The sequence below is a fragment of the Prunus avium genome, chromosome 6, assembly GCF_965620075.1.
Source record: "Prunus avium chromosome 6, drPruAviu1.hap1.1, whole genome shotgun sequence".
NCBI lineage: Eukaryota > Viridiplantae > Streptophyta > Magnoliopsida > Rosales > Rosaceae > Prunus > Prunus avium.
Genome location: NC_142289.1, coordinates 7,559,333 through 7,583,428, shown reverse-complemented (window position 1 = coordinate 7,583,428; position 24,096 = coordinate 7,559,333). Strand labels below are relative to the sequence as shown.

General features: G+C 36.6%; 3 protein-coding genes and 1 pseudogene across 3 annotated transcripts; all 4 read left to right on the top strand.

The window, feature by feature from the left end:
• Window positions 1-1,597: 1,597 nt before the first annotated feature.
• UXS1 (UDP-glucuronic acid decarboxylase 1) lies at window positions 1,598-5,441 on the top strand. The gene is made up of 7 exons (XM_088254392.1): window positions 1,598-2,617; window positions 2,782-2,928; window positions 3,045-3,124; window positions 3,921-4,004; window positions 4,142-4,216; window positions 4,529-4,621; window positions 4,875-5,441. The coding sequence occupies exons 1-7, from the start codon at window positions 2,008-2,010 to the stop codon at window positions 5,082-5,084; spliced, it is 1,299 nt and encodes a 432-aa protein (XP_088110518.1). The 5' UTR covers window positions 1,598-2,007; the 3' UTR covers window positions 5,085-5,441.
• Window positions 5,442-7,985: 2,544 nt separating this feature from the next.
• On the top strand, window positions 7,986-9,746 carry LOC110746873 (protein SODIUM POTASSIUM ROOT DEFECTIVE 2). The gene is made up of 3 exons (XM_021947100.2): window positions 7,986-8,821; window positions 8,955-9,030; window positions 9,230-9,746. Exons 1-3 carry the CDS (start codon window positions 8,147-8,149, stop codon window positions 9,403-9,405), a joined length of 927 nt encoding a protein of 308 aa, XP_021802792.2. The 5' UTR covers window positions 7,986-8,146; the 3' UTR covers window positions 9,406-9,746.
• A 146-nt stretch (window positions 9,747-9,892) lies between these two features.
• LOC148293566 (uncharacterized) lies at window positions 9,893-11,365 on the top strand (annotated as a pseudogene).
• A 5,836-nt stretch (window positions 11,366-17,201) lies between these two features.
• LOC148293565 (uncharacterized) lies at window positions 17,202-18,056 on the top strand. Its single transcript, XM_088254523.1, has one exon. It carries the CDS (start codon window positions 17,256-17,258, stop codon window positions 18,054-18,056), a length of 801 nt encoding a protein of 266 aa, XP_088110649.1. The 5' UTR covers window positions 17,202-17,255.
• The last annotated feature ends 6,040 nt before the right edge of the window (window positions 18,057-24,096 follow it).

Sequence of the window (24,096 nt, the reverse complement as noted above, 5' to 3'; positions counted from 1 at the left end):
GATTTACAATTGTGCAAAAATTCAGAATTTTCTTCTGTAATCTCCATTCATTATCTATATAATGTGCTGTGAGACACATATAGTTAAGATTTTGGCGAGATGACCATGTGTCTGTGGTGAGACTAACTCTTTGGCGATTACCAGCTAAATAATTTTTCAACCTTATCTTTTCTTTTTTATAAAGGTTTAAGACATCTCTTGCAATTGTGAAGCGAGACGGGACTTGAAATCTAGGTTCACAAACATGTAACATGTTCTTAAAACCCTCACCCTCTACAACTCTAAAAGGTTGTTCATCAAGTATGACAAACTTAACAACTGCTTCCCTACATGCCTCTGGACTATAACTTGTAGCAATGAGTTTGCCTTCTTCCTCCCCTTTCTTTGGTTGGAAAGACAAAGTTTTTTGCTTCTTATTATCTCGACCAAGATACTCCTTACATTGATTTGCCAAATGACTCAACAAGTTTGATGTCCCATTTTTCTTGCTACCACATGCATATATTTTATTGCAATACTTACATTTTGCTTGAGGATTTTTTGGATCATCTTGCAATTTAATAAAGTGTTCCCAAACAACTGAAGGAGGTCTAGAAGGTTTTCTCTTACCTTCAATGGGAGTAGAATCACTGGGTTTTGTTTCTTGCGGCAACACTTCAACATTTGTAAGTTTGACAGCATCAATAACATTAGAAGTTGAAGGCGCATCAGTTGGTGGTTGACTTGTATTTCCAGTCTGGTTTTTCATGGAAGTTGAAGTTGAAGTTGTCATCTGTTTCATAAAACTCTGTTAATATTATGCTTGAATGATGAATCATTGAGTTCTTGAACCCAAAATAATAAACACTTACCAAATATGCTGTTAAAGGGGTATGGGAATTCTTCTGAGCTTGCTAATAATATACTAAAGCTCGTGGATCCTTGGTAAGTAAAGCAAGCATGATATAGCTACACTATATCTAATATATTAGCAATATATGGGAGTTTGTGAGCATGAGCATGCTGTGTTGCGTATGGGAAATACAAATTTGATAGTTTCTTAGCATGTTGAGCATGCTAAGTATGGGTAAGGTCAATATATTAATTTTTTATTTTTTAATTAATATATATTTATATATTTTACAACAGGGACGTATAGGAAGACTAATATATATATATATAAATGCATATATATTGGATTGGTTCGGTTTTGGTTGGATTTTGAAATCTTCATCCGCCATCCAAACCGATCCAATTGGATTTTCAATTTTCTGATCCAATCCAATCCGCTGATGTTGTCGAAACCAATAAAAATTGGATTGGATTGGGTTGGATTGGTCGGTTTTAGCGGATTGGTTTGGATCCTGCACAGCCCTAGCAAACCCCATGACACTAGTTCGAATCCCCTTTGTGAGTGCCCCCACCCTTTAGAATATAATTCTCTCCTCCCCTTAAAATAGAATATGATCGAATAAAAAAAAAATGTTTTTTATGATCTATAAACACACTGCGTTTGTATAAATACTTCCTAAAAAAGCATTGCGTTTTTTATAACCCAAAAGCACTTTCGAGTTTTTCTCCTTAAAATGTGTCCTCTGTACATTAGTATTGTGACTGAAAAGTTCCACTTCACACTCGCAAACTAGTCCGCACCATAAAATTTTCACACCAAAACGCGCGTTTGCTGAAGCGGGTGCAGTCCAAGCAATCCCTTCCCTTCCTAATTACTCAAAGCAAACCCCCATCTCATCATCATTTACAACATCATCATATTTATTTTCCCCATAAGTTAACAACTTCTTCAGAAACAGACCTTCCAACCTCATCACCATCATTTGATTGATTAATTGCACCACCCACAATCAAATTTAGCTTCAGCACACTGCTTCACTACCTTCTTCAACCTTCAACAGCAACAACCACCCATATATCAGCTCCACCTGAAAGTCTCTGTCTTATTCTCAAAACCCAAACAAAAAGAAGAAGTGACAGGAGCACAATCCCAATCTCAATCTCAATTTCTCAAGCATGAAGCAATTGCACAAGCAAGCGAGCGTGAATCAAAGGAGGGACGAAGAGATCCCATCAAACCTAGCCTCAACCTACTCTCCCAAGGCTCTCAAACACCCTCGATCTCTCCCCAGATCCATCAACTACCTCTTCAAAGAACAGAGGCTCCTCTTCATCCTCGTTGGCATTCTCATCGGCTCCACCTTCTTCATCCTCCAGCCCACCCTCTACCGCCTCGGCCCATCTGACCCCAACAACCCCACCACCTCCATCTCCAGATCCTTCTCCACCGCCCATGATCTCGTCTCCAAGCCCACCCATGCCAAGGTGGGTCGGATCCCCGTTGGGCTCGGCAAGCGGAGGCTCCGAATTGTCGTCACCGGCGGTGCTGGGTTCGTTGGGTCTCATCTTGTTGACAAGCTCCTTGACAGAGGCAACGACGTGATTGTGATTGATAATTTCTTTACCGGGAGGAAGGATAATCTGGTGCACCATTTTGGGAACCCGAGGTTCGAGCTCATTAGGCACGACGTCGTTGAGCCGATTCTGCTGGAGGTGGATCAGATCTACCACTTGGCCTGCCCTGCCTCCCCTGTTCATTATAAGTACAACCCAGTCAAAACCATTATATCCTTTTTAGTCAATCATGTTCGTTCTTAGTGTTTGTGATCACTCTTTCTTTATGGTTTTGATTGAATTTTGGCATTTGGGTTGTTTTTGTTTAGTTTAGTTTGCTTTTTTGGGTTGAATTTTGAAAAAATAAGGATTTTGAGGTCCTTGACTGTGATTACAAGACCAATGTGATGGGTACTCTTAATATGCTGGGACTTGCCAAGCGAATTGGGGCAAGGTTTTTGCTCACCAGTACGAGTGAGGTGTATGGGGACCCCCTGGAGCATCCTCAGAAGGAGACTTACTGGGGAAATGTAAATCCTATAGGTGTGTTTATATGTTAGATGTTTATGTCTATAAAATGTTTGTGTATAATGCATTTTGTTTCTTGCTTAATATGTTTATAAATATTTGTCTCTGTGTTTATGCTTGAAAATGAGCAGGTGAGAGGAGTTGTTATGATGAAGGAAAGAGGACAGCAGAGACATTGGCAATGGATTATCATCGAGGTGCAGATGTCGAGGTAACTGAAACAATGGTTCTGATATGCAGTTGTAAATGTGCTATCGTGGAATCCATAATTTGATGCCTGGATTGATAGGCATGCAGATATAAAATGTTAACGTCATTCTTTAAAATGGCAGTAAGATCATGTAGAATTAGTTTAATCTTGAGAAACTGCATGATTTCTTCAATTTTGTGGCACCTGCCCTCCTTGTTTTCCCTTATAGGTACATTAGACTTTCGACGACCTGGTCAGTTTTATTTATTTATCTTTACATAATCTTCTTTATAGTCATTTTTTCCCCAGCAAACTATTCTGCTTTATACTTTAGTTGTCATTTTAAATGTTGATTCAATGGACCTTTTAAATATGCCATAGTACCTTTTAGATATGCCATAGTTTTGAAGCTGCCAAGAAGCTACACATGACATTAGAAATTTGTAAAATTAGGGGTTGCAAGCAGCCAAGTGAAATTTATTGCTTGGGCTTTCCTTGTATGGTTGCTTGAACTTTATGGTAATGCCCAATTTTCACACTAGTCCAGTGAATTTTGTTCTTTGGGCCTTGTATAGTTGTTTGAACTTTCTGGTAGTGCCAATGGTCATCCTTGACCTGTTTCACTTTTAATTGATCCTTGGCTGAGGTATACAGATCATTGTTTTTCCAGGCTTGAGTTTAGAACATTGTCTCATCCAAATGCTTTTGAAATCCTTTCCTGTCATGGAGAATAACTACTGTAGTTCAAAGTAAGATAGGATTTGGTTCGGTTTCCACCATTAACTTGTCAGACTCACATAAGGCTTTCTGTTTTCAGGTCCGTATTGCTCGAATTTTCAACACTTATGGTCCACGTATGTGTTTGGATGATGGGCGTGTTGTCAGCAATTTTGTTGCTCAGGTTAATACTTAATACTACCTTTTTCTTTTAAAGTGGTTTTGAGATTTCTGCTATTAATAACTCATGACTACTGGGATGTTTCCTAATGTGATTATCATTGTTGTGCTTTTCTAACTGTTGTGGGGCTACCTGTGTAGGCTATCCGCAGACAGCCATTGACTGTGTACGGTGATGGTAAACAAACACGAAGCTTCCAATATGTCTCTGATTTGGTATGGTAGACTTTCTGCAGTTTCAATATGCAGTTCTTTCTATGGAACTTTAGCACATGCCATATTACTTATGCATATTCTGCATCTTTGCCACATTTTCTTCTGGGACCTTGAAATATTTACATCGTATGCCTGGCACAATAGGTCTCATTATTGTCAGCCAATTCTAGAATCAGTTAAACTTGAGAAGATGAACTGAAAGATTATATCCTTTTTGTCTGCCTTTGAACTGTAATGGGCTTTTGATTGAAACTGCCTTAATTAGTGAATTGATGTGGTGGATGATCTAATAACACTTTTTTTTAATGATAGGTCAATGGACTGGTGGCATTGATGGACGGTGAACATGTGGGGCCTTTCAACCTGGGTAATCCAGGGGAGTTCACCATGCTAGAGCTTGCTGAGGTTTGCCTTTTCCACCTTACCATAATTTTAATGTTTTTCATACACTCCATTTAGACATCAGAAAATGCTCCAAGGTGCTTGGACGGTAATTCTTTTAAATTTTTGTAGTGATTTTGCTCCTTTTTATCCTTTTTTTTGTCCCAATATCCAGAATCTGATAAGAGTTTGATATTCTTGAGTGATTTTTATGCTTGCAAATGAAGAGCAATTCTACGCTGGCATTCTCAAATTTTCACATTTTCCTGATGAACAGGTTGTCAAAGAAACAATTGATTCAAGTGCGACAATAGAATTCAGACCAAATACTGCTGATGATCCGCATAAGAGGAAACCTGACATTAGCAAAGCAAAGGAGCTATTGAACTGGGAGCCAAAAGTGTCCTTGAGGGAGGGACTGCCTCTTATGGTGAGCGATTTCCAGAATCGCATTTTAAACGAAGACGAAGGAAAGGCCATTAATTAAGAATGCGGAGAACCAGTATGTATAGTGTGAAGAATGACTGTATCTTATCGATTCGTTTATTATTGTCGTCCTTTTACATTACTTGGAAATTCAAGCAAAAAGCCACCGTAGGAAAATGTATCTGGTTATCCACGGTGCTAGTTTAGCACAAAGTCTACAGTCATTAGATTTTGATGGAATTTTTTTTTACCACCTTTTATGGCACACATTGTGGTGGTGCAAGGTTGTACCTTCATTTATTTTATTTTTTTTGACAACTTTTTGGTATTTTGGAAGGAAAATCACCTCTCGCTTTTGGTGGGTATGGTAAAGTTGATAACATTTGGTATGAAAGAAAAGGATGGCAACTGTTTTTGATGTTGACTTGTTTAGCAAGAATGACTATACTCCTTTGACTTCATCAAATTCTTTTATTTTAATTTTCTATATACGACAGAGGACTTATAACTCAAGGGATTAAGAGCAGATACTCTTATACTGTCGTGTGTTCGAATCCTCTTTTTCCAATATAGCTTATATTAAAGAAAGAAAAAAATCTTAAATATGAAACCCCTTTAACCCCAACAGCTTTGCCAGACCTAAATTCAAGAAAGTTTTGTTTGTTGCCTTTTATTATCACGGGTGGGTAAGGTTGGGATCAATGCATGCCCATGCATGGTTTGGTCACTTGGTCCCGGGGCCATATATGGCTGCTAGAGGGGAAAAGTTGCAAACCCCATCTCATCTTTTTGAGTGAATGAAAGCTCTCTTCATACAGCAGACATCTATAATTTTCTAATAAAGTTTTGACCAAACTTAAAAAGCAAGAAAGCCTACCTTCTAACATCCCCACCATTTCCATCACCGTGCAACACAATACAATGTGCCATTTAGAGGCCCTTTGTTTAAAGATAATGATATCTAAATATAATCTCAACTCCTTGAAGCTGCAGAAAACAGAGATAAAATTCTCTCTAGTTTCACCAAAGACCCTTTTATGCTTCCACATAAATGTGGATTAGGTCAATTGATCAAGACGATATGCTCGCAGTGCACCTAAGTTCGATCTCCTTTCCATACATTTAGACTAGTTTAGAATATATATTGCTTTGTAAAAAAATAAACCCCACATCTTTTCGAAAATGGTGACAAACAAAGTGGTTTGAGTGTGGGAGAGACACTAGGTCAAGGAATAACACACGGTGAAAAAAAAAAAGCAAAAAAAGAAGGAAACGTTTAGAATTGGGACTCTGCATTGGTGAAAGTTCATGGTAGGCAGGGGATATAAAGGAAGAAAAGGAAAAGAATAGATGAATGATGAAAGCCATTTTATTGAGGCATCCGATTCCATGACCAATTGCAAATGGTTTTGTGTCTCATCCCATCTTCACAAAAGAAAGAAAAATTCCAAATGGCTTCTTTTTTATTTTCTTTTGTTTTAATAAAAAAATCTGCTGGCAACATTTATTCCATAGGAATCTAAATAATTGCATGATAAATATCATCTGGAAAGATCTTTGTTCCATTTCTTGCTGGTATGGTATGATTGGTTTCTTGGTAACATTTTTGGTAGTAGGTCCTTTTCCTTTAATTATTCATACCTTTTTGTTGTATTTATTTTTATTTTTCTGTAATTTTAATTTCAATATGAAGTAGCAGAGGAACTGAGGAAGCCGTTGGGGTGTCTCTTCTGAGCTTATATAATTTCAAAAAACTGAACTCTCATGGGGACAAGCTGCTGCTAGGCGTGAATAAATAGTGAATATAAATTTGTAGGCCATGCATGCCCAGCAGGATTTAATGAACTTGCAGTCGCAGGATGTGTTTTTATAGTAAATTAAATTTCCTACAGATATAATATATTTATATTATATAGTTTTTAAGGCCAAACGCATCCTAAGGAAATGTCACGGGTGCGTGCTCCACTCTTATCCAAGCCAAAAATATGCACCTGAGCTTGACCACCCATATGATATTTAGTACAGTATTTACATTATCAAATGCCCTCATTAAATAACCATTTATATTGGTCTTAGTGCACCACCTGCAGTATCCTAAACCCTAAACCCAAAAAAAAAAAATATATATATATATATATATATATATATATATATAGCTAATAACCGACACTCATAATTTACTTCATCTAATAGGCCTAATACCGACTTTGAGTTGCCAACGAGGTAGTTCAGTGAAAAATGGCCTAAACTTGCAGTAATGGTCTCATATTCGAACTCTGATGGCACCGTGATAGTGCATGTACTAAAAAAATATCAATTTTGAGTTTGAGGTGGATTTGAGCAAATTTGAGTAGATACTTTTTTCTTGAGAGTTTTGAGGCTATATATGACTCAGTTTTAGGTCTAAATTGCATGTGATTTCATAAGCAAATGATAGGTGAGAGAATGCTGAAAATTTATGACCTGTAATATAACTGGAAAAGGAAATAAGGCACTTACTACACATCATTTTCATCCCATTGAATCCACAGAAAAGTTAGCTGCAGATCATAAAGATTACTTTCTGGGTAGGCTGCTGTTGAGCTAAAAGCTTACCCCACTTTCATTTTGCCCTTATACAATTTAATCCAGGAATACCAATATTGTGCAAAAGTAAATATTTTTTTTTACCACAATCTCAACATCAAGTCCTCTGTACTTGTTCTGCCCCATGAACTATGGCTGGTTAATGCCAAACTAGTAATGTTTGACTGTAAAAGTCCAATTTGGCAAATAGTCATTGGCATAGTAAGAATCAAAGGCCTGATAATTTCACTCGGATGAAAAACTCCATAATCTGCATCAATATTGTTTTTTGTGGTATATTATATAGTTAAACTGTTTTTTAACTATATAATTTGCTTGGAATCTACAACCATATTATTATGATTCTTCAAAATCTCCCCCTTTATCTGCAAGAGTAAGCTTCAAGCTTAAAAGCAGAAATTAAACTACCATCTCTCTAAAGCTCTCTCTCTCTCTCTCTCTCTGTATGTGTTATCTGTCTGTCTGTCTTTATCTCTCTCTCCCCTCTTTTATGCAGATTCTGTAAACCACTAGTTCCCCTGAGTCATCATTATCAAAATGAAGATGAAGGGCATAGATATCTTCTGTGCATCCCAAGCTTCAACAGCCATATGTTTGAGCATGGATCAAGCATCATCCTCCTCATCCTCATCAATCATTCAACTTGGTGGCAGAGCCATCGACCGCCACAACCCCATTATCAAAGATGCAAGAAGAAGCACAAGCACCAGAACTCTGCCCATTGCTCCATGCTCTTCTTCTCAGTCACCAATCAATCCCAAGGCTTACCATCAACTCCAAAAGAGCAAGAAGAAAAGCTCCTCCTCCTCATCATCAAGACCAAGCACTGACCATCACCAAACCAAGAAGAAGAGCTCCGCTTTTAGCTCCACAAAGGAAAATGACCAGAAGAGGAAGAGCAGTGCTTCTAATCCGAAGCCAGCTGATAATGTTAAGAAATTCTCCTCTGTTCCAAGTGAGAGTGTTACGAAGAGCTCTGCCAACCCAATTGATCTCATCACCCCTCCTGGCTCCTCCAGATACCTTTTGAGTGACACTGTGTACTTTGATGGGTTATCTGATTATGATCCAGTTTTGGCATTGGTTCCAGTTGGGCACAAAAAGAACCCAGCTACAGTGCTGAACCAAGAAAATCAATCTGCCAATAATTCTTCAACAGGCTCTTCCTCATCTCTGTCAAAACCACAACCACCACCTCCTCCTTCCAACCAGGTTTGTCCAAATTGTTCTTTTTTCTTTCTCAAAATTAATCTAAAATCATAACCACCTTATGTCATATAAGCAGCTAGTTGTATGTATAGAAGTAAAATAAAATTAAAAAAAAAAGTGTATGATTTGATTGCAGGTTGTAGTCTTAAGGGTGTCCCTGCACTGCAAAGGCTGTGAAGGAAAACTGAGAAAACATCTATCTAGAATGGAAGGTAACCCCCTATGCTTTGTTACCATACAGTAATTGTTTAGCTCCTTGAAATTAAGATAAGAAATTCAACAAGATTGCCTCCTTTTTATCTATGTTAAGAGTCATAATCAAGAACTCATTCAGTAAATTTAAAATCCAATTAATGGTCATTCTCATAAATATATGAACTTAATATTATTGTTGTCAATTTATGTGAGCAGGAGTGACATCTTTCAACATAGACTTTGCAGCAAAGAAGGTGACAGTCAGTGGAGATGTAACCCCATTGAGTGTCCTTGCCAGTGTCTCAAAGGTGAAGAATGCTCAATTTTGGCCAACAGTGTCTGCATCATCTACCTCACCAGCTTGTCCTACCAAACTTGAGGCCAAGAAATAATATAACAGGTAATTGAAGAGAGAGAGAGAGAGAGAGAGAGAGACTGGGATACTGTAGCTGTATGGTTTGGATGTGAATTAATTAATAATTAATCTTAGTGTAAATGCACTATTAGCAGCATGGGTGGAGAGGAACCAGATTCTGTATTGCTTGGCAGGAACTAGGTAGGAAGTTGAGTGAGTGGTAGAATAGAATCCATATCATTATCATATTATGGTTCACTCTTTTTAGTTTGCTTTGAGTTTGGGACCTTTGCTTTCTGTTTCTTATAAGAAAAAAGGTGGAGCCTTTTAGGGTACCCTACAAATTTAAAGTCTGCTTGGCCTCCCCATTTTATTCTATTTATCAAGTCCCCATGTTTTTGTTTAATACTGCCAGCAAGTCCTTGTGCTTCCTAAAAGCTATTTTGTTCTGTATTTTAACCACTGTTGTGCGCTGTAAATATTGTTTAGGAAACAGTAAAAATCTGATTGTTGGGTTGCCGGCTCCAGGACCATATTCTTGGTTGCCGCCAGGTAAAACCGACTAAGGTAAAGGCACCCTTTTCTCATCAAAACGGTTAACTCTAGATGACCGAACCTTTTTTCTCCCAATTTAGTGGCATTTTTACATTTAGTTATCCAAAATTGTTATTTTTCTTCCCTCCTTCTGTTAACTTAAAAATATAAAGAAACAAGAACATTACTAAAGGGGTCTTAATATGTATCACAGTAACCCCTATATCAAACAAAAACTTTTGAAGCCCACCCCAATTATTTGATCTTGACTCGTACAAGAGGTTCCAGTTGCACATGGCTGAACATAAGATACGTCCAAGGGAGCAACTCACCATTCTATGTTTTAATACGAGCGATATCGGGTAGGAGGGATTCGAATACAAAATCTTGGGTGTATGAGTGCTCACAACCACCTAAACTATAAGGTCCTTGCTCAAAAACATATTAAAGCAAAAGAAAGTGAAAAACATGGGAAGATTAGCAACTTAATTAATAATTAGAATTGGCCTAACAACTCCGACTCTTAATGGGCTATTCTTTTGGGCCGAATGCTTGTGAGCAGCCAATCAGAATATGCTTGTAAATTCAAATATGGACAAGCATATATCATAACAATCTAACAGTTTATCATTCTGAATTCAGAATTTTACTCTCATCAGAACACTTATGATTGACCACTACTTCTTTTTCTCAAAATATGTTATACTTCTGAAAAGAAAGAAAAACTGTCTTCCTTCTTTCTCTGGTCAAATTAAAACCTCAAAAAACCCTTTGAAATTGATGAAAAAGATGAAGATTATCTACTAACCATTTCTCTCTCAACTCGGCATATATAGCCCACGAACACTACAAATTAACTCTCTCCCACATAAACCCTCCTGCCTCTGCCAGAGCACATAAACCCTCCTGCCTCTGCCAGCCTCTCACCATGCTCAGACAGCGCAAACCAGAAGACATAGAAGCCCCATTCCCTTGGGCTGCACCGAAACGTGCCACAGTCCGCAGCCTTGAATATCTCCATTCCAATCGCATCGGCACGATCAGCGGCCTTGTTCAATGCCAGAAGTGTGACGAAAGCTATGAGATTTATTACGATTTGAGGCAGAAGTTCACAGAGATTGCGATTTACATTTCGGAACACAAAAGTGCCATGCATGACAGAGCACCAACCGTTTGGATGAATCCCGCATTGCCTGATTGCAAGCATTGTGATCAGAGTAATTGCATGAAGCCTGTGATTTCCAAGAAACGGTCCATCAATTGGTTATTCTTGTTTTTGGGTCAAATGCTTGGGTGCTGTCAGACTTCTGAGTTGAAGTATTTCTGCAAGCACACCAAGAATCATAGGACTGGTGCTAAAGATAGAGTCTTGTATATTACTTATTTAGGCATCTACAAACAGCTTGCTCCCCATTGGACCCTTTGATATATTTAGATTATGGGGCGCTATTAATTTACCTTAGTTGAGTTTTTCATGGGTCTTTTTTGAATTATTTCACGGGTTTTCTTTTAATTTTCAAAGATTATATGTAAAATAAGGTTTTGTGTTGCTTAGTTTTGTTTCGTATGCAAATATTGTTTTTCCACATTTTACTTGATCTTATTGTCAAAGTCAAAATCCTTAATGTTTTCTAATATCTCATCTGCTACATTTGAATAAAATTCAAATATCGATCGCTAACATATATGTGCATTGGATTTGATCAAAAGAAAAGTGACAACCTCACATTGGATTTTGGATTTGACCCAAAAGAAATACAGTTTTTACTAATGAAATATCATCTCTATATAAGGGTAGGAGATTGTTTTTCACTTTGATGGATGCGAAAAGAGAAATCTAACTTGTTATATTTACCTACAGACACTTGAATTTTGGGAGGTTTAACATTCAAAATGAAGGGTTTAACATTAGTTATGAATACAATTATCGCTCACTCAAGGGTCATGTACTAGAGATTGGTTTTCACTTTTCATTCATAAAACCCAAAAAACAAAAACATGAATATCAAGAGGGCAACTTACCATTCTGTGTTTTGAACACCAACTAGATGGGCCTAATTTGGCTAATTTTGAAATATTTCCTTTTGTAGTTAAATTATGTAATATTGTAGTAGTGATAAATCTTAAATATAAGATATCTCACAAAAGCTGCTAACCATATCTCACTGCCTTATCTAAATAAACTTCCTATATTGACTATGACTGATTCAAATCTAATGTAATCCAATCCATATAAGCCAACAACATTGTTTTAATTAGTTATCAATCCTAATGCTGCGTGCCCACACAAACCTGGCGATGATATTGGCAACTTATTTCACTTGCAACAGCCTTTGATACAGATAAACAAAGGCCAATTAGAGTTGGGTCCTAAACTTGTTTGCATACAGATCAACAAATGCATCAACCACTTTCTGAAGTTGCAATAAACCAAAATCAAATTTTACTCTCTCATCAGAATATTTTTGATTCCCCAATACTTATTTTCTCAAAATTAGTTATATTTCTAAACAAAAATAAAACTGTCTTCCTTCTTTCTTTGGTCTTCCCTATTGCCATCAACACCACCACAACCCTTGACTCTGTTTTCACCAGTGACATAGCCACCAACCCCTCCACCACCTTTTGATTTTCATCTCTGCCATCCCCACACAATCCTCCTATTATCTCCCATGATCTACCCGCTCGTCACGCTCATCCCAAACGCGAAGATCCCTTGTTCAAACTCTAAGCCAAGGCAAAATAGAAACCATCCCAGCCTGATACCCTTGGGCTACAACAAAACGAGATCACTGGCTTTGTCAATGCAAGAAATGCAGCTTCGAGATTTCTTATGAGTTTCAAATTTAAATTGGAAAAATAAATTACTCGCAAGATTATGATATAAAGTTATAAAACTCCAACAAATATATGTTGATAAGTTTAACCACAAGTTCATCAATTACCTTATCTTACTTCCCAAAACCTGATTCTCGCTATCCCCAAAGTTGTTCAAATCCAAAACATCTACAAAACTTTAAATTAACTACTTCTTATTTTCTCAAAATCCTTGGAATGAAAAAAATATGACGGCTTGACATCAACACCATCACAGCCTCTCTCTCTATGTTCCCTAGTGCTACAACCAACACTGCCTTTTGACTTTCACTTCTCCAATCTCCCACACAACTCCACCATGTTTAAACAAGGCAAACCAGAAAGTATACCAGCCCAGCCCCATTCCGTTGGGCTACAACGAAACATGCCACGGTCCACATAAATATCTGTGCAATGGCATGGACATGATCAGCGGACTTGTTCAATGCGAGAAATATGACAAAAGCACCATGCATAAGAATTGCGAGTTACATTTCGGAATACAAACGCACCATGCATGATAGAGCACCAGCCGTTTGGATTGGATGAATCCCATATTGCCCAATTGTAAGCATTGTGTACAGCACAATTGCATGAAGCCTGTGATTTCGAAGAAACAGTCCATAAACTGGTTGTTCTTCCTTTGGGTCAAACGCTTGGGGCTGTAAGCTTCCTGAATTAGTTCTTTTGGGTCAAGTATCTCTGCAATCACACCAGGACTCATAGGACTGGTGCTAAAGATAGAGTCTTGTATCTTATTTGGGCCTCTGCAAACAGATTGATCCCAATGGAACCTTTTATATTTGGATCATGTAGTTAACTCTTAGTTTGAGTTTTCATGGGTTTTCTTTGAATTTTCAAAGATTATGTAACTCTGGTTTCAATAAGGTTTTGGGTAAATCTTTTGTTTGATATCATATTCAATTATTGATTTTGGCTCTGAGTTTTGTTCGCAATGTTTGTGAGAAAACGAAGGAAAAAAATTCATATTTTATAAATGTATATAGCCGTTGTAAATTTATATGTAAATTTCTTGTTACAATTTATAAATAAGGTCCAAAATGGAACCACTTATTAGTAAATTAATGAAATATCGACCAATCGGTTGAGATTAATAATTTGAGGTTATAGTTGATATATACCTTGACTTCCAATTTGGTTAGCGTCCTATTACTACATCCAATTTGGTTCAAATTTAATTTTCTTAGATGAACCTAAAAGAGTTGGACTTGCATCGTGGTTTTTACCAGGACATGATGTTGAAGTTTGAGTGTCATTTGGTAACATATCAAAATTCAATTTTCATGAAGACCTCAGTCAGAAAGATTGGATTTGTCTGAACTAGCAAAAGCACCAAGGTTATCCAAGACATCTTTTGGGGGCTTCTGCCATGTTCTCCATGCTTCTCTTCTTCTTCTTCTTTTTCTTATTTATTTTTTTGTTATATAAAAAAAATGATTTGGGAATGCAAATTATATGCTACAACACCCTGCCTTATTATAAGATAACTAGATTATACTTCACTAGACTTTTTTTGAAAATTTGAAATTCTTTTATTTGATTTCATCCCTAGTAATTAATCAAGTGTTCGATATGGGGTTCACCAATTGTACAGGTTTTATGTGAAGCTAACAGAAAAATGACAATGAATTCTAATAAATTTAGAACAATCAAGATTTGTCGGTGCTTGGACACTCGAAAGGAGAAAAGAAAAAAAGACATATTGGTAAAGAAAAATAAGATATGTAAAAACACGGCATTGAAATTTGGAATGTGAAAATATAAGATAACTATTGGTGGTTTATTGTTTCAGTTTTGTGGAGGAGACAAAGAAGAAGAAAATTTGGGGAAGAAACTTCAGAGGAGAAAAAAAAAAAGACAAGTTTTAATTGAAGGAATATAATGGATTTTGAGAAAATAAGAAGTATCGGTAAATCAAAAGTATTCTGATGGGGTAGAATTCTAATTGTAAATTTTGATTCACTACTACTTCTTATTTTCTAAAATCTGTTATATTTTCAAAACAACACCGTCTTCATGTTCCCTGAAAAATTTCTTCCCCAAATTTTATCTGAAGCCTTAAAAATTGAAACTCTAAACCACAAAGCCCTCTAAACCCTCTGAGATTAATGAAGAAGATGAAGATCTTCTAAACCTACCCCTCTCAACTGGCCATAGCCCACCAATGCCTACAAACTCACCCCAAACTCCTCCCTTGACATCAACACCTTTCACCAGTGCCACAGCCACCATCCTCACCACCACCTTCTGATTTTCACCTCTCCAATCTCCAACACAACCCTCCTGCATCTCACGAGGATCCATGACACACATGGCTCGTCCTGCCTGATCGGAACTGGAAGATCTAAGCTAGGAATATTTAGCGTGTAACTCTCGAAGACTTATATATGTGATATACTTGTATTTTCTATTTCAGCCCCCCAACCTTACAAATTACAATTCTAACTCCACCCCTTGGGCTACAATGAAACGTACTCCTGTAACTTTTGAAAACTTATACATTATATACTTGTATTTTCTATTTCGGCTCCCAACCTTACAATTCTAACTCCACCCCTTGGGCTACAATGAAATGTATTCCTGTCCAATCGCATGAGCATGATCAGCAGCCTTGTTCAATGCGAGAAATGTGACAAAAGCTACTAGATTTATTATGATTTGCACCAGAACTTCATGGAGATTGCGAGTTTCCTTTCGGAACACAAACGCACCATGCATGACAAAGCACCAGCCGTTTGGATGAATCCTGCGTTGCCCAATTGTATGCATGAATTGTGAATAGAAAAATTGCATGAAGGCTGTGGTTTCGAAGAACGGTCCATCAATGGGCTGTTCTTGCTTTTGGGTCAAATGCATGGGTGCTGTAAGCTTTTTGAATTGAAGTATTTCCGTAAGCACGCCAAGAATCATATAGGACTCATAATCCTTTTGTTTGCTACATTTGAATAAAAATCAAATACACATTACATTGGACAAACTACAACAAGAATCTAACACTTGTCTTCTTCCTCCTCCTCATGATCCATCAAGAACTTTGAATTTGGGATACGACTAATTCAAATGTGTGACAAGTACTAAAGATACCAATTACTAGTCTAATTCACAGGTCATATTATATGTGAATTTCTTGTGTTACATATCAATAAATTAATGAAATATCGACGAATTTGTTAAGTTCGTAACAGTTGATACCTTGACTTTCAATATGATGGTAATAGTTGATACATTGACTTTCCATTTGGTCAATGTCATTCCATGTTTTTTTTTTGGGATAAGAAAAAAGGACAGTTACAAGAGTAATGCTATTTAGACACACAACATTGACCACCTTATGTGGCAACTGATGTGTCATGCCATGTCAATTAATGAATATTGCCATGAGGCCACTTACTAGGAACGCTAGGGTTTTTTAATTTGTTTTTTAATTGACATGGCGATATTTATTAATTGACTTGGCATGACACATCAATTGCCACATAAGGTGGTCAGCTAAAGTGGTCAATGTTATGTGTCTAAATAGCATTACTCCAGCTACAAACAAAAACCACGAGAACACGCAGGCCCCAACAGGTCAAAAAAGAAAGGGATCGAACATTTCAAAGGCAGCCCCGCCTCCCAAAGCTCGGAAGGATTTAGCCCCTGCTTTCAATTGACAGTAATTCATATATCAAACAAAAACTTGAAGTGCTGCACATGGCAGAACTTACTATTCTGTGTTTTGAACACCATATAGTAAGTTGATTTTAAAAATTGAGGATTTGAAAAGGTGCTTAGCTACTTTTGAAGTATTTACTTTGTAATTGAACTACTATAGGTAATTTTGAAATATTTACTTTGTAGTTGAATTTGGTAATTTTGAAATATTTACTTTGTAGTTGAACTAGGTAATGTTGTAGGAGTGATATCCCACAAAACCTGCTGACTGTCTTATCTAAATCAACTTCCTATAGACTAGGGACTGGGACTAATTCAAATCTAATGTAATCAAAGACAACAAACCCTGCTAAAAAAAACTAAAAACTAAAAACAGGCGATGATATTAGCAACTTATTTCACTATTTGTTTTAATTAAAACACATTAATTTGAGTTTTAGCAAATTATTCCTTGTTCCTCAGTTCAGAAATTTTTTTTTTTTCAAAACAACATGGATAAATTCACAGGGGAGTTCCAAATTTAAATTGGAAAAGCAAATTATCCAAAATATCGTATCTACAGGCATATACCATAACAATTTTACAAGGTTATCCTTTAAAAAAAAAAAAAAATTAGAATTATAGTCTCATCAGAATACTTTTGATTCCCCACTACTTATTTTCTCAAAATCAGTTATATATTCCTAAACAAAAACAAAACTGTCTCCCTTCTTTCTTTTGTCTTCCCTCAAATTCGTTCCCCAAATTCTTGCATCCTCTCTGCTCGAGTTCACTTTTCTTCCCACGCCTTCTTTGTCTCCTCCCTAAAAACCCTAAAAACACATGAAGAAAAACTTCAAACCCTCTGAAATTGATAAAGAACATGAAGATCTCCTGACCCTTTCCCTCTCAACGCCTCATAGCCAACACATGCATTCAAACTCAAGCCAACCTCCTCCTCTCTTGGCTTCAACACCACCATCACAACGCTTGCCTCTCTTTTCAGCAGTGCCACAGCCACCGCCCCCACCGCCACCTTTTGATTTTCACCTCTACAATCTCCCACACAACCCTCCTGCCTCTCACCATGACCTACCCGGCCCGTCCCGCCCAACTCGAACCCGAAGATCCCCTGCTCAAACCCTAGGCCAAGGCAAAACAGAAACGATACCAGCCCCATACCCTTGGGCTACAACAAAACGTGCCACGGTCCACAACCTTAACTATCTGCAGTCCAATCACGTGAATACGATCACTGGCCTTCTTCAATGCAAGAAGTGCGACCAAAGCTTTGAGATTTCTTATAATTTTCCCGAGAAATTCCTCGAAGTTGCGAAGTTCGTTTTGGAACACAAATCTGCCATGCGTGACAGGGCACCAAAATTTTGGACGGAACCCACATTGCCCGATTGCAATCATTGTCATCAGAGCAAATGCATGAAGCCTGTGATTTCCAAGAAACGGTCGATCAATTGGCTCTTCTTGCTTTTGGGTCAGATGCTTGGGTGCTGTAAACTTTCTGAGTTGAAGTATTTCTGCAAGCACACCAAGAATCACAGGACTGGCGCCAAAGATAGAGTCTTATACCTTACTTATTTGGGCATCTGCAAACAGGTTGATCCCAGCGGACCCTTTGATGCTTAGATTATGGGGAGCCAATTTATTAGGTTTTCAGTTGAGTTTTCATGGTTTTTCTTTGAATTTCCTAGATTATGTAATCTGCTATCAATATGGTTTTGGGTTGCTTAATTTGTAATCTTTTGTTTGATATTGTATTCAAGTGTTGATTTTGTTTTATGTTCCAAATACCATAGTAATACTGATTGGGAAAAACTTAATTACCATTCTCGTGTACCAGCATCTCACCTTATTCGGATTCTCTGCTTCGATTTTCTCTACCAAGATCTACTTTACTTTTGTTCTCCACACGCCACCTCATTAAAATTTAATCTTACTCCAGCTCATTAAAATTTAGGCTTAAATGTTCAAATGGTCCCTGTGTTTTTATATGTTAGTCAATGTAGTCCATTCCTTTAAAAATATAAAATATAAAATATTTAAAATTAATTAAAAAAACTGTAATTGATTATAAAATTTTAAATTCAATCTGAAAATGGAATATATATATATATATATATATATATTTTTTTAAATTTCACCTTCCCCAATTTCACACACATACCTCAACCAATTCCCAAACCCAGAGCCACCCTCACCACCATTCCAACCCCACCTAAACCACTACAACTCTCTCTCTCTCTCTCTCTCTCTCTCTCTCTCTCTCTCTCTCTCTCTCACAGCTTCCTCTCTGACAAATCACGAAGATCTTCATAGCCGGTCACCGTAACCTTGATGGCTCTACTGCCAATTGATCATCCTCGCTGCAGCAAAAGTCGACGACATTCAGGGCAATGGATCAGAGAGGAGAGAGAGATGAAGGGTAGAGTATGAGAAAATCTAAAACATAAGAGAGAAGAAAAATTGCAGCAAGAAAAGAGTAGGCATCAATTCGACTAAGAACCTTTTTTTTTTTCCTACAGGAATTGAGACCATTGGAGGTTGAGGTTGTGTGGGTTTTAATCATTTTTGCGTTATTATTATTTGAGTTTAAATCTTTATAATTAATTACATATTTTAAATTAATTTTAAATGTCCTTTTTTTAGGTTTTAACCAAGGGCAGAACCAGTAATTTTTCAATGGGTGGGCTAGCTAAAGTTATTAGCTTAAAATTTAATGATTATTTTTTTGGTACTTACAATTTCTATAGTCATTCTAGAAATAAAAGTAAACATTAAATCATATAAACCACGCTAGTTCATATCTCCATAGACTAATTTTCAATAAGTTTTAACATAAACCAAATAGGGTTTAACACCATAATGGATTGAACATCTAAGGCTTTTTACCTAGATTGACCTTAGGTTCCTTCATGCATTCATATCATACATGAAAAATTATTTTATGTAAAAATATTGACTAAGTATGAAAAATGGGTTTTCGGAATAATCATTTTCTCAAGATAATTTTTGGTGGCTTTTATTCCTCCCACATCAAATAAGAAAACTTGATTTTATGGGATTTTAGTATGAAGTATATATTGACTTAATGAGCCATCATTTTTAGCCTAAATCGTATTTCGCACTAAAACCGATTTTTCATAATTTGATTTGGTGGGAATTTGATTTTCTAGTATTTTTGGGGGGTACTTCCTTATTTACATTGTAAACTTAAGTAATAAATTGAGTAATATAAAAGTAAAATGACAAAGACATTTACTTAAATGTTGAAAATGGAAATAAGGTAATCTGTACACCTCCACTGACTAGGCTAATATTGAAAATAAGTTAAATATATAGGTTTATATTTTTTTCCTTAAAAAACCACATTGGGCTACAACCCACTGTAGCCCTTAGTGTGGTTCCGCCCATGGTTTTAACAAAATTTTGACGGAAAGGATCAAATTTGTTAACAGATACAAACACAAGGACTAAATTGTCCAAATTAATAATACGGGGACTAAATTGGCCGATAAGTTAAAACACAGGGATCATTTCGACATTTAAGCCTAAAATTTAATCTAAGGGATTTAAAAGTTGACACATCATCCTAAAACAAAAACCCAATTTACTCCTAATTCAGAAAGAAAAAAAAAACTCTAACACCCAACTAACGTCCAAAGCTGTTTTTTTTCCTCCTTCTTCTTCGTGTTCTGTCCTCTTCTCTTTTTTTCTCCTTCTTCTTCGTGTTCTGTCCTCTTCACTTTTTTTTTCTTCTTCTTCGTGTTCTGTCCTGTTGAAAGACAAATCTTTTTTTTTTTTTTTTTTTCCTCATCAACCAAACAATGAGCATACGCTTATTAATGATCTGATTTCTCAAACGAGAGTAAAAATATATAAAAAAATTAACTGAAAAATATGAATGATATCAAAATATTAATTAATCAATTAAAAGTTTAATACTAAAACATGAAAAGAAAAGAAAACTCTCATTCTCTCAGATTGACCCAGATCTTGCTCCAATTTGATTGGAGAGAAGGCTGTTTATTGCCCTTTACTTTTTCAAAAATATATATAGTATATGTTATTTATTTCTAAAATACAAGTGCTATATTCTCTACCTTTGGTTTGTTTTTTTAATGATGTGGCAGCATTTCAGTGAAAGTAAAGCAGATTATGGCAGAGAAAATCAAAGTAGATGATCTATTCCTAATCCATAGGGATTTCTTCCTAATACCTGAAATTTTATAAATATATAGTCATTTTAAATTTATTTCAAACGTATTTTATGTATAATTTTTTTCAAATTTATCTTTTAAAACTTTATTTAAACAAACCTAATCTTATATATTTTTTTGTTGGAAAACCTAATCTGATCGTGAAAATCGTCTCTCATTTTGTTGGTATTAATGGGAATATCAATTTTTTTCTCATTTACTACAGATTACTGGAAACCAAATACGCATAAAATTGCTCAAATCTACTAATTTCTGATGTAAGATTAGTGGATGGCCCTTCAAATAGAAAATCATCTCTTTTTTATATTAAAAAAATGGGAATATCAAATTTTTTTCCTCATTTACTACAAATGACTAGAAACCAAATAATACGCATAACTTTGCACAAATCTACTAATTTCTGAAATAAGATTAGTAGATGGCCCTTCAAATAGAAAATAAAATTTGCACAAAAGGTGCCTGGGATTTGACCAAAAAGAAAAGTGACATTAATTTGAGAAATCTGATTCTAAATTGTTATATAAGGATCGTGTAGTGGATATTGGTTTTCATTTCCCATTCGTAATCCTTCAAATAACATGGCAGTAGCCTATGAAAAAAAATTATGGGTGGCCTCTGTGCTTGTGCTACTTTTAGGCTTTGCCTCATGCTCTTCACAGGGTGGTGGTGAATTTACCCACAGAAGCTTAAATTTTTGGAAAGCAGCCAGGGCCCGTGTTCCACCAACTGGACCACCTAACACTGGAACATCAAGAAAATTCAACTTTGGTACTTTGCCAAAGGGCATGCCAATTCCACCATCTGGGCCTAGAAGAGACCCTCCTCCTCCTCCAGATTCAACAAGAAAATTCAACTTTGGTACTTTGCCAAAGGGCACTCTAATTCCTCCGTCTTGGCCTAGCAAAAGAACTTCAAGACCTCCCCCTCCTCCTCCTCATCCTTCCAACTTTGGTACTTTGCCAAAGTACACTCCAATTCCGCCATCAGGGCCTAGCGGAAGAACTTCGGACCCTCCTCCTCCTCCTTTCAACTTTGGTACTTTGCCAAAGTACACTCCAATTCCGCCATCAGGGCCTAGCAGAAGAACTTCGAGCCCTCCTCCTCCTTCTCCTCCTACTCATCCTTTCAATTTCAGGATGCAGCATTCCGGGCCTTCATACGGTCCACCTCGCTATGAGATTCCACCTCCTCCCGCATTTTAGCAATTTCAATCACCCTATTCCTAGGGTGCCAACTACTATTAAAAATTTTTTTTTTGGGGAGGAAACTACTATGTTAATTTTCTAGGTTCCAATTGATGTGTATGAAATGATGATTATGATATCTATCATTTTAAATAAAGAAGGTTCATGATGGATCATATGTTAAGGTAATGAAATATTGTCACTCTAAAGTTAGCGCTTTATTTTTGAATGACATTGTAACGTGTTAGTGATTTTAATTGAAATATGGTGCTCTTAACTTATTCGTGCTTGGAGGAAATTTATTTATATAACTTTGTTAGTTAGAACGTTGTTATGTTTATTCTTGAGGATGATAACTACTTGGAGTTGTCTAAAGATTTTTCATGTGGGGTTGCTTACAGGATTGTAGTTTATTTGTTGGAAGTTAACTTTTAATATTTCAGCCACCTCATCCCGGCCAGCCACCACTGCCACCAAAGCAGCCCAGTCACAAAATCCAAAAGACTTTTCAACCCACCCAAATTCAAGGAGAAACGAAATCAAAATTAATTCATATCGTAACAGAATTCAAAACCCAAATTTAATTAACCCCAAATATTCAAAAATAATTCATGTAATCTAATGATCTGCTGGACCAGACGAGTGGTTGAGATAGGGAGGGAAAAGGTGGGCTGCCGTAGTTGGGTGGGAAGATTGGCTGGCGATAAGCTAGGGAAGGTGGGCTGCAGTAGTGGGGTGGTTCTCTGTATAGATCTTTCCTTTTTCTTATCCATATAATTAATCTACTCAATTTCTAAAATGTTTTATACAATGCTATAAGCTTATCATTTTGACAGCTCCAATAAAAAAACTTAAGACCATCTTCAACTATTGGGGTGAAAACCCAAATTTTCAGTTTTGAGCCCAAAATTCCTCTCCAACTCATGTATTTTGGGAGTGAAAATTTGAGAAAGGTGAAATTTGGGGTGGAATTCCAGTCCAAGTTTTGTCTGGTAATTTGTGTGGAGCCCAAAGCCTGTTTTGCAACTCATGTGAAGAGGAAAAAGAGGTGGGCCCCGCGTGACAGCAAAGCTGTCTGGCTAGTAGCCCTTTTGCTCAACACATGGTAGCTTCAGGAGAGAAAGACGTTGGAATCCAACGGCTGGGAAAAGTTGGGTGGTTTGTTTTTTAATTGCAAAAGCTGGGTTGTAGTTGTTTTTATTTTTAAGTAAAATTCTATTATGCTGTGAATTTTTAATTTTTTTAGGTTAAAATGTTCACAAATGTTGAAACAAAAAAAATTTAGGGAGCTTTAGTTTTAAACCATAATATAGTTTACTAATTTAGTAGAAAGAAATACAATTTAGTCTAATTAGCAAAAGGCCAAACACCAAAATGTAACAAAAATACCATTACAAAATATGAAAATTACAACATATGCCATTTTCAGTATTTAGTATTAAACCAAAGCTGAAAAACGACATCAAACTAAAACTGAACCAAAACGACATCAACTGAAACCGAAATTGAATCACAACCCATTCGCGCGACCTTTCAACTTCACCTCCAGAAACCTCTTCAACTTCACCTCCAGACCACCAACGATCATCGAAGACCACCAACGATCATCGAAGACCACCAACCCATTCGTGCGACCATCATCGAAGACCACCAACGATCGAAGCAGATTCTTCATCTCAGTTTCTGGTTTTGGTTTTCTGCATCTCAATTTCTGCAGTTTTCTGCATCTCAGTTTCTGGTTTTGGTTTTCTGCATCTCATTTTCTGGTTTTGGTAGAAAGAAATACAATTTGGTTTTCTGCATCTCAGTTTCTGGTTTTGGTTTTCTGCATCTCATTTTCTGGTTTTGGTAGAAAGAAATACAATTTGGTTTTCTGCATCTCAGTTTCTGGTTTTGGTTTCATTTTCGTTTTCTGCATCGCAGTTTCTGGTTTTGGGTTACGTTTTCGTTTTGGTTTTCTGCATCTCAGTTTCCGCTTTCGTTTTCGTTTTCGTTTTGTGTTTTGAATTGCTCATTTTATATGTCTTCTATGTTTGATTAAAAGCCTTTTGGATTGCTCTTTTTAAAATAGGGTTTTCTGCATAGCATTAATGGAAACTGCAATGCCAAGGAAATAGTTCTACTCTTCTCTTGCCCACCCAATTCCTCATCTGGGTAGCCTTTACTCTTCAAATTGGTGAGGTTGAAGGCCAAAGAAAGAGCAAAAATCCAATTGTAATTAAATGAAAACTGCAATGCAGTTTCTGTAACTGCAATGTAGTTTCT

Bases quoted from the DNA above. Each gene is read 5' to 3' on its own strand.
- UXS1 (XM_088254392.1), top strand. From the start codon at position 2,008: ATGAAGCAATTGCACAAGCAAGCGAGCGTGAATCAAAGGAGGGACGAA. The intron at 2,618-2,781 runs TATCCTTTTTAG...ACTGTGATTACA, and splicing joins CAACCCAGTCAAAACCATTA to AGACCAATGTGATGGGTACT. The intron at 4,005-4,141 runs GTTAATACTTAA...CTACCTGTGTAG, and splicing joins TCAGCAATTTTGTTGCTCAG to GCTATCCGCAGACAGCCATT.
- LOC110746873 (XM_021947100.2), top strand. From the start codon at position 8,147: ATGAAGATGAAGGGCATAGATATCTTCTGTGCATCCCAAGCTTCAACA. The intron at 8,822-8,954 runs GTTTGTCCAAAT...ATTTGATTGCAG, and splicing joins CACCTCCTCCTTCCAACCAG to GTTGTAGTCTTAAGGGTGTC. The intron at 9,031-9,229 runs GTAACCCCCTAT...TTATGTGAGCAG, and splicing joins ACATCTATCTAGAATGGAAG to GAGTGACATCTTTCAACATA.
- LOC148293565 (XM_088254523.1), top strand. From the start codon at position 17,256: ATGAAGAAAAACTTCAAACCCTCTGAAATTGATAAAGAACATGAAGAT.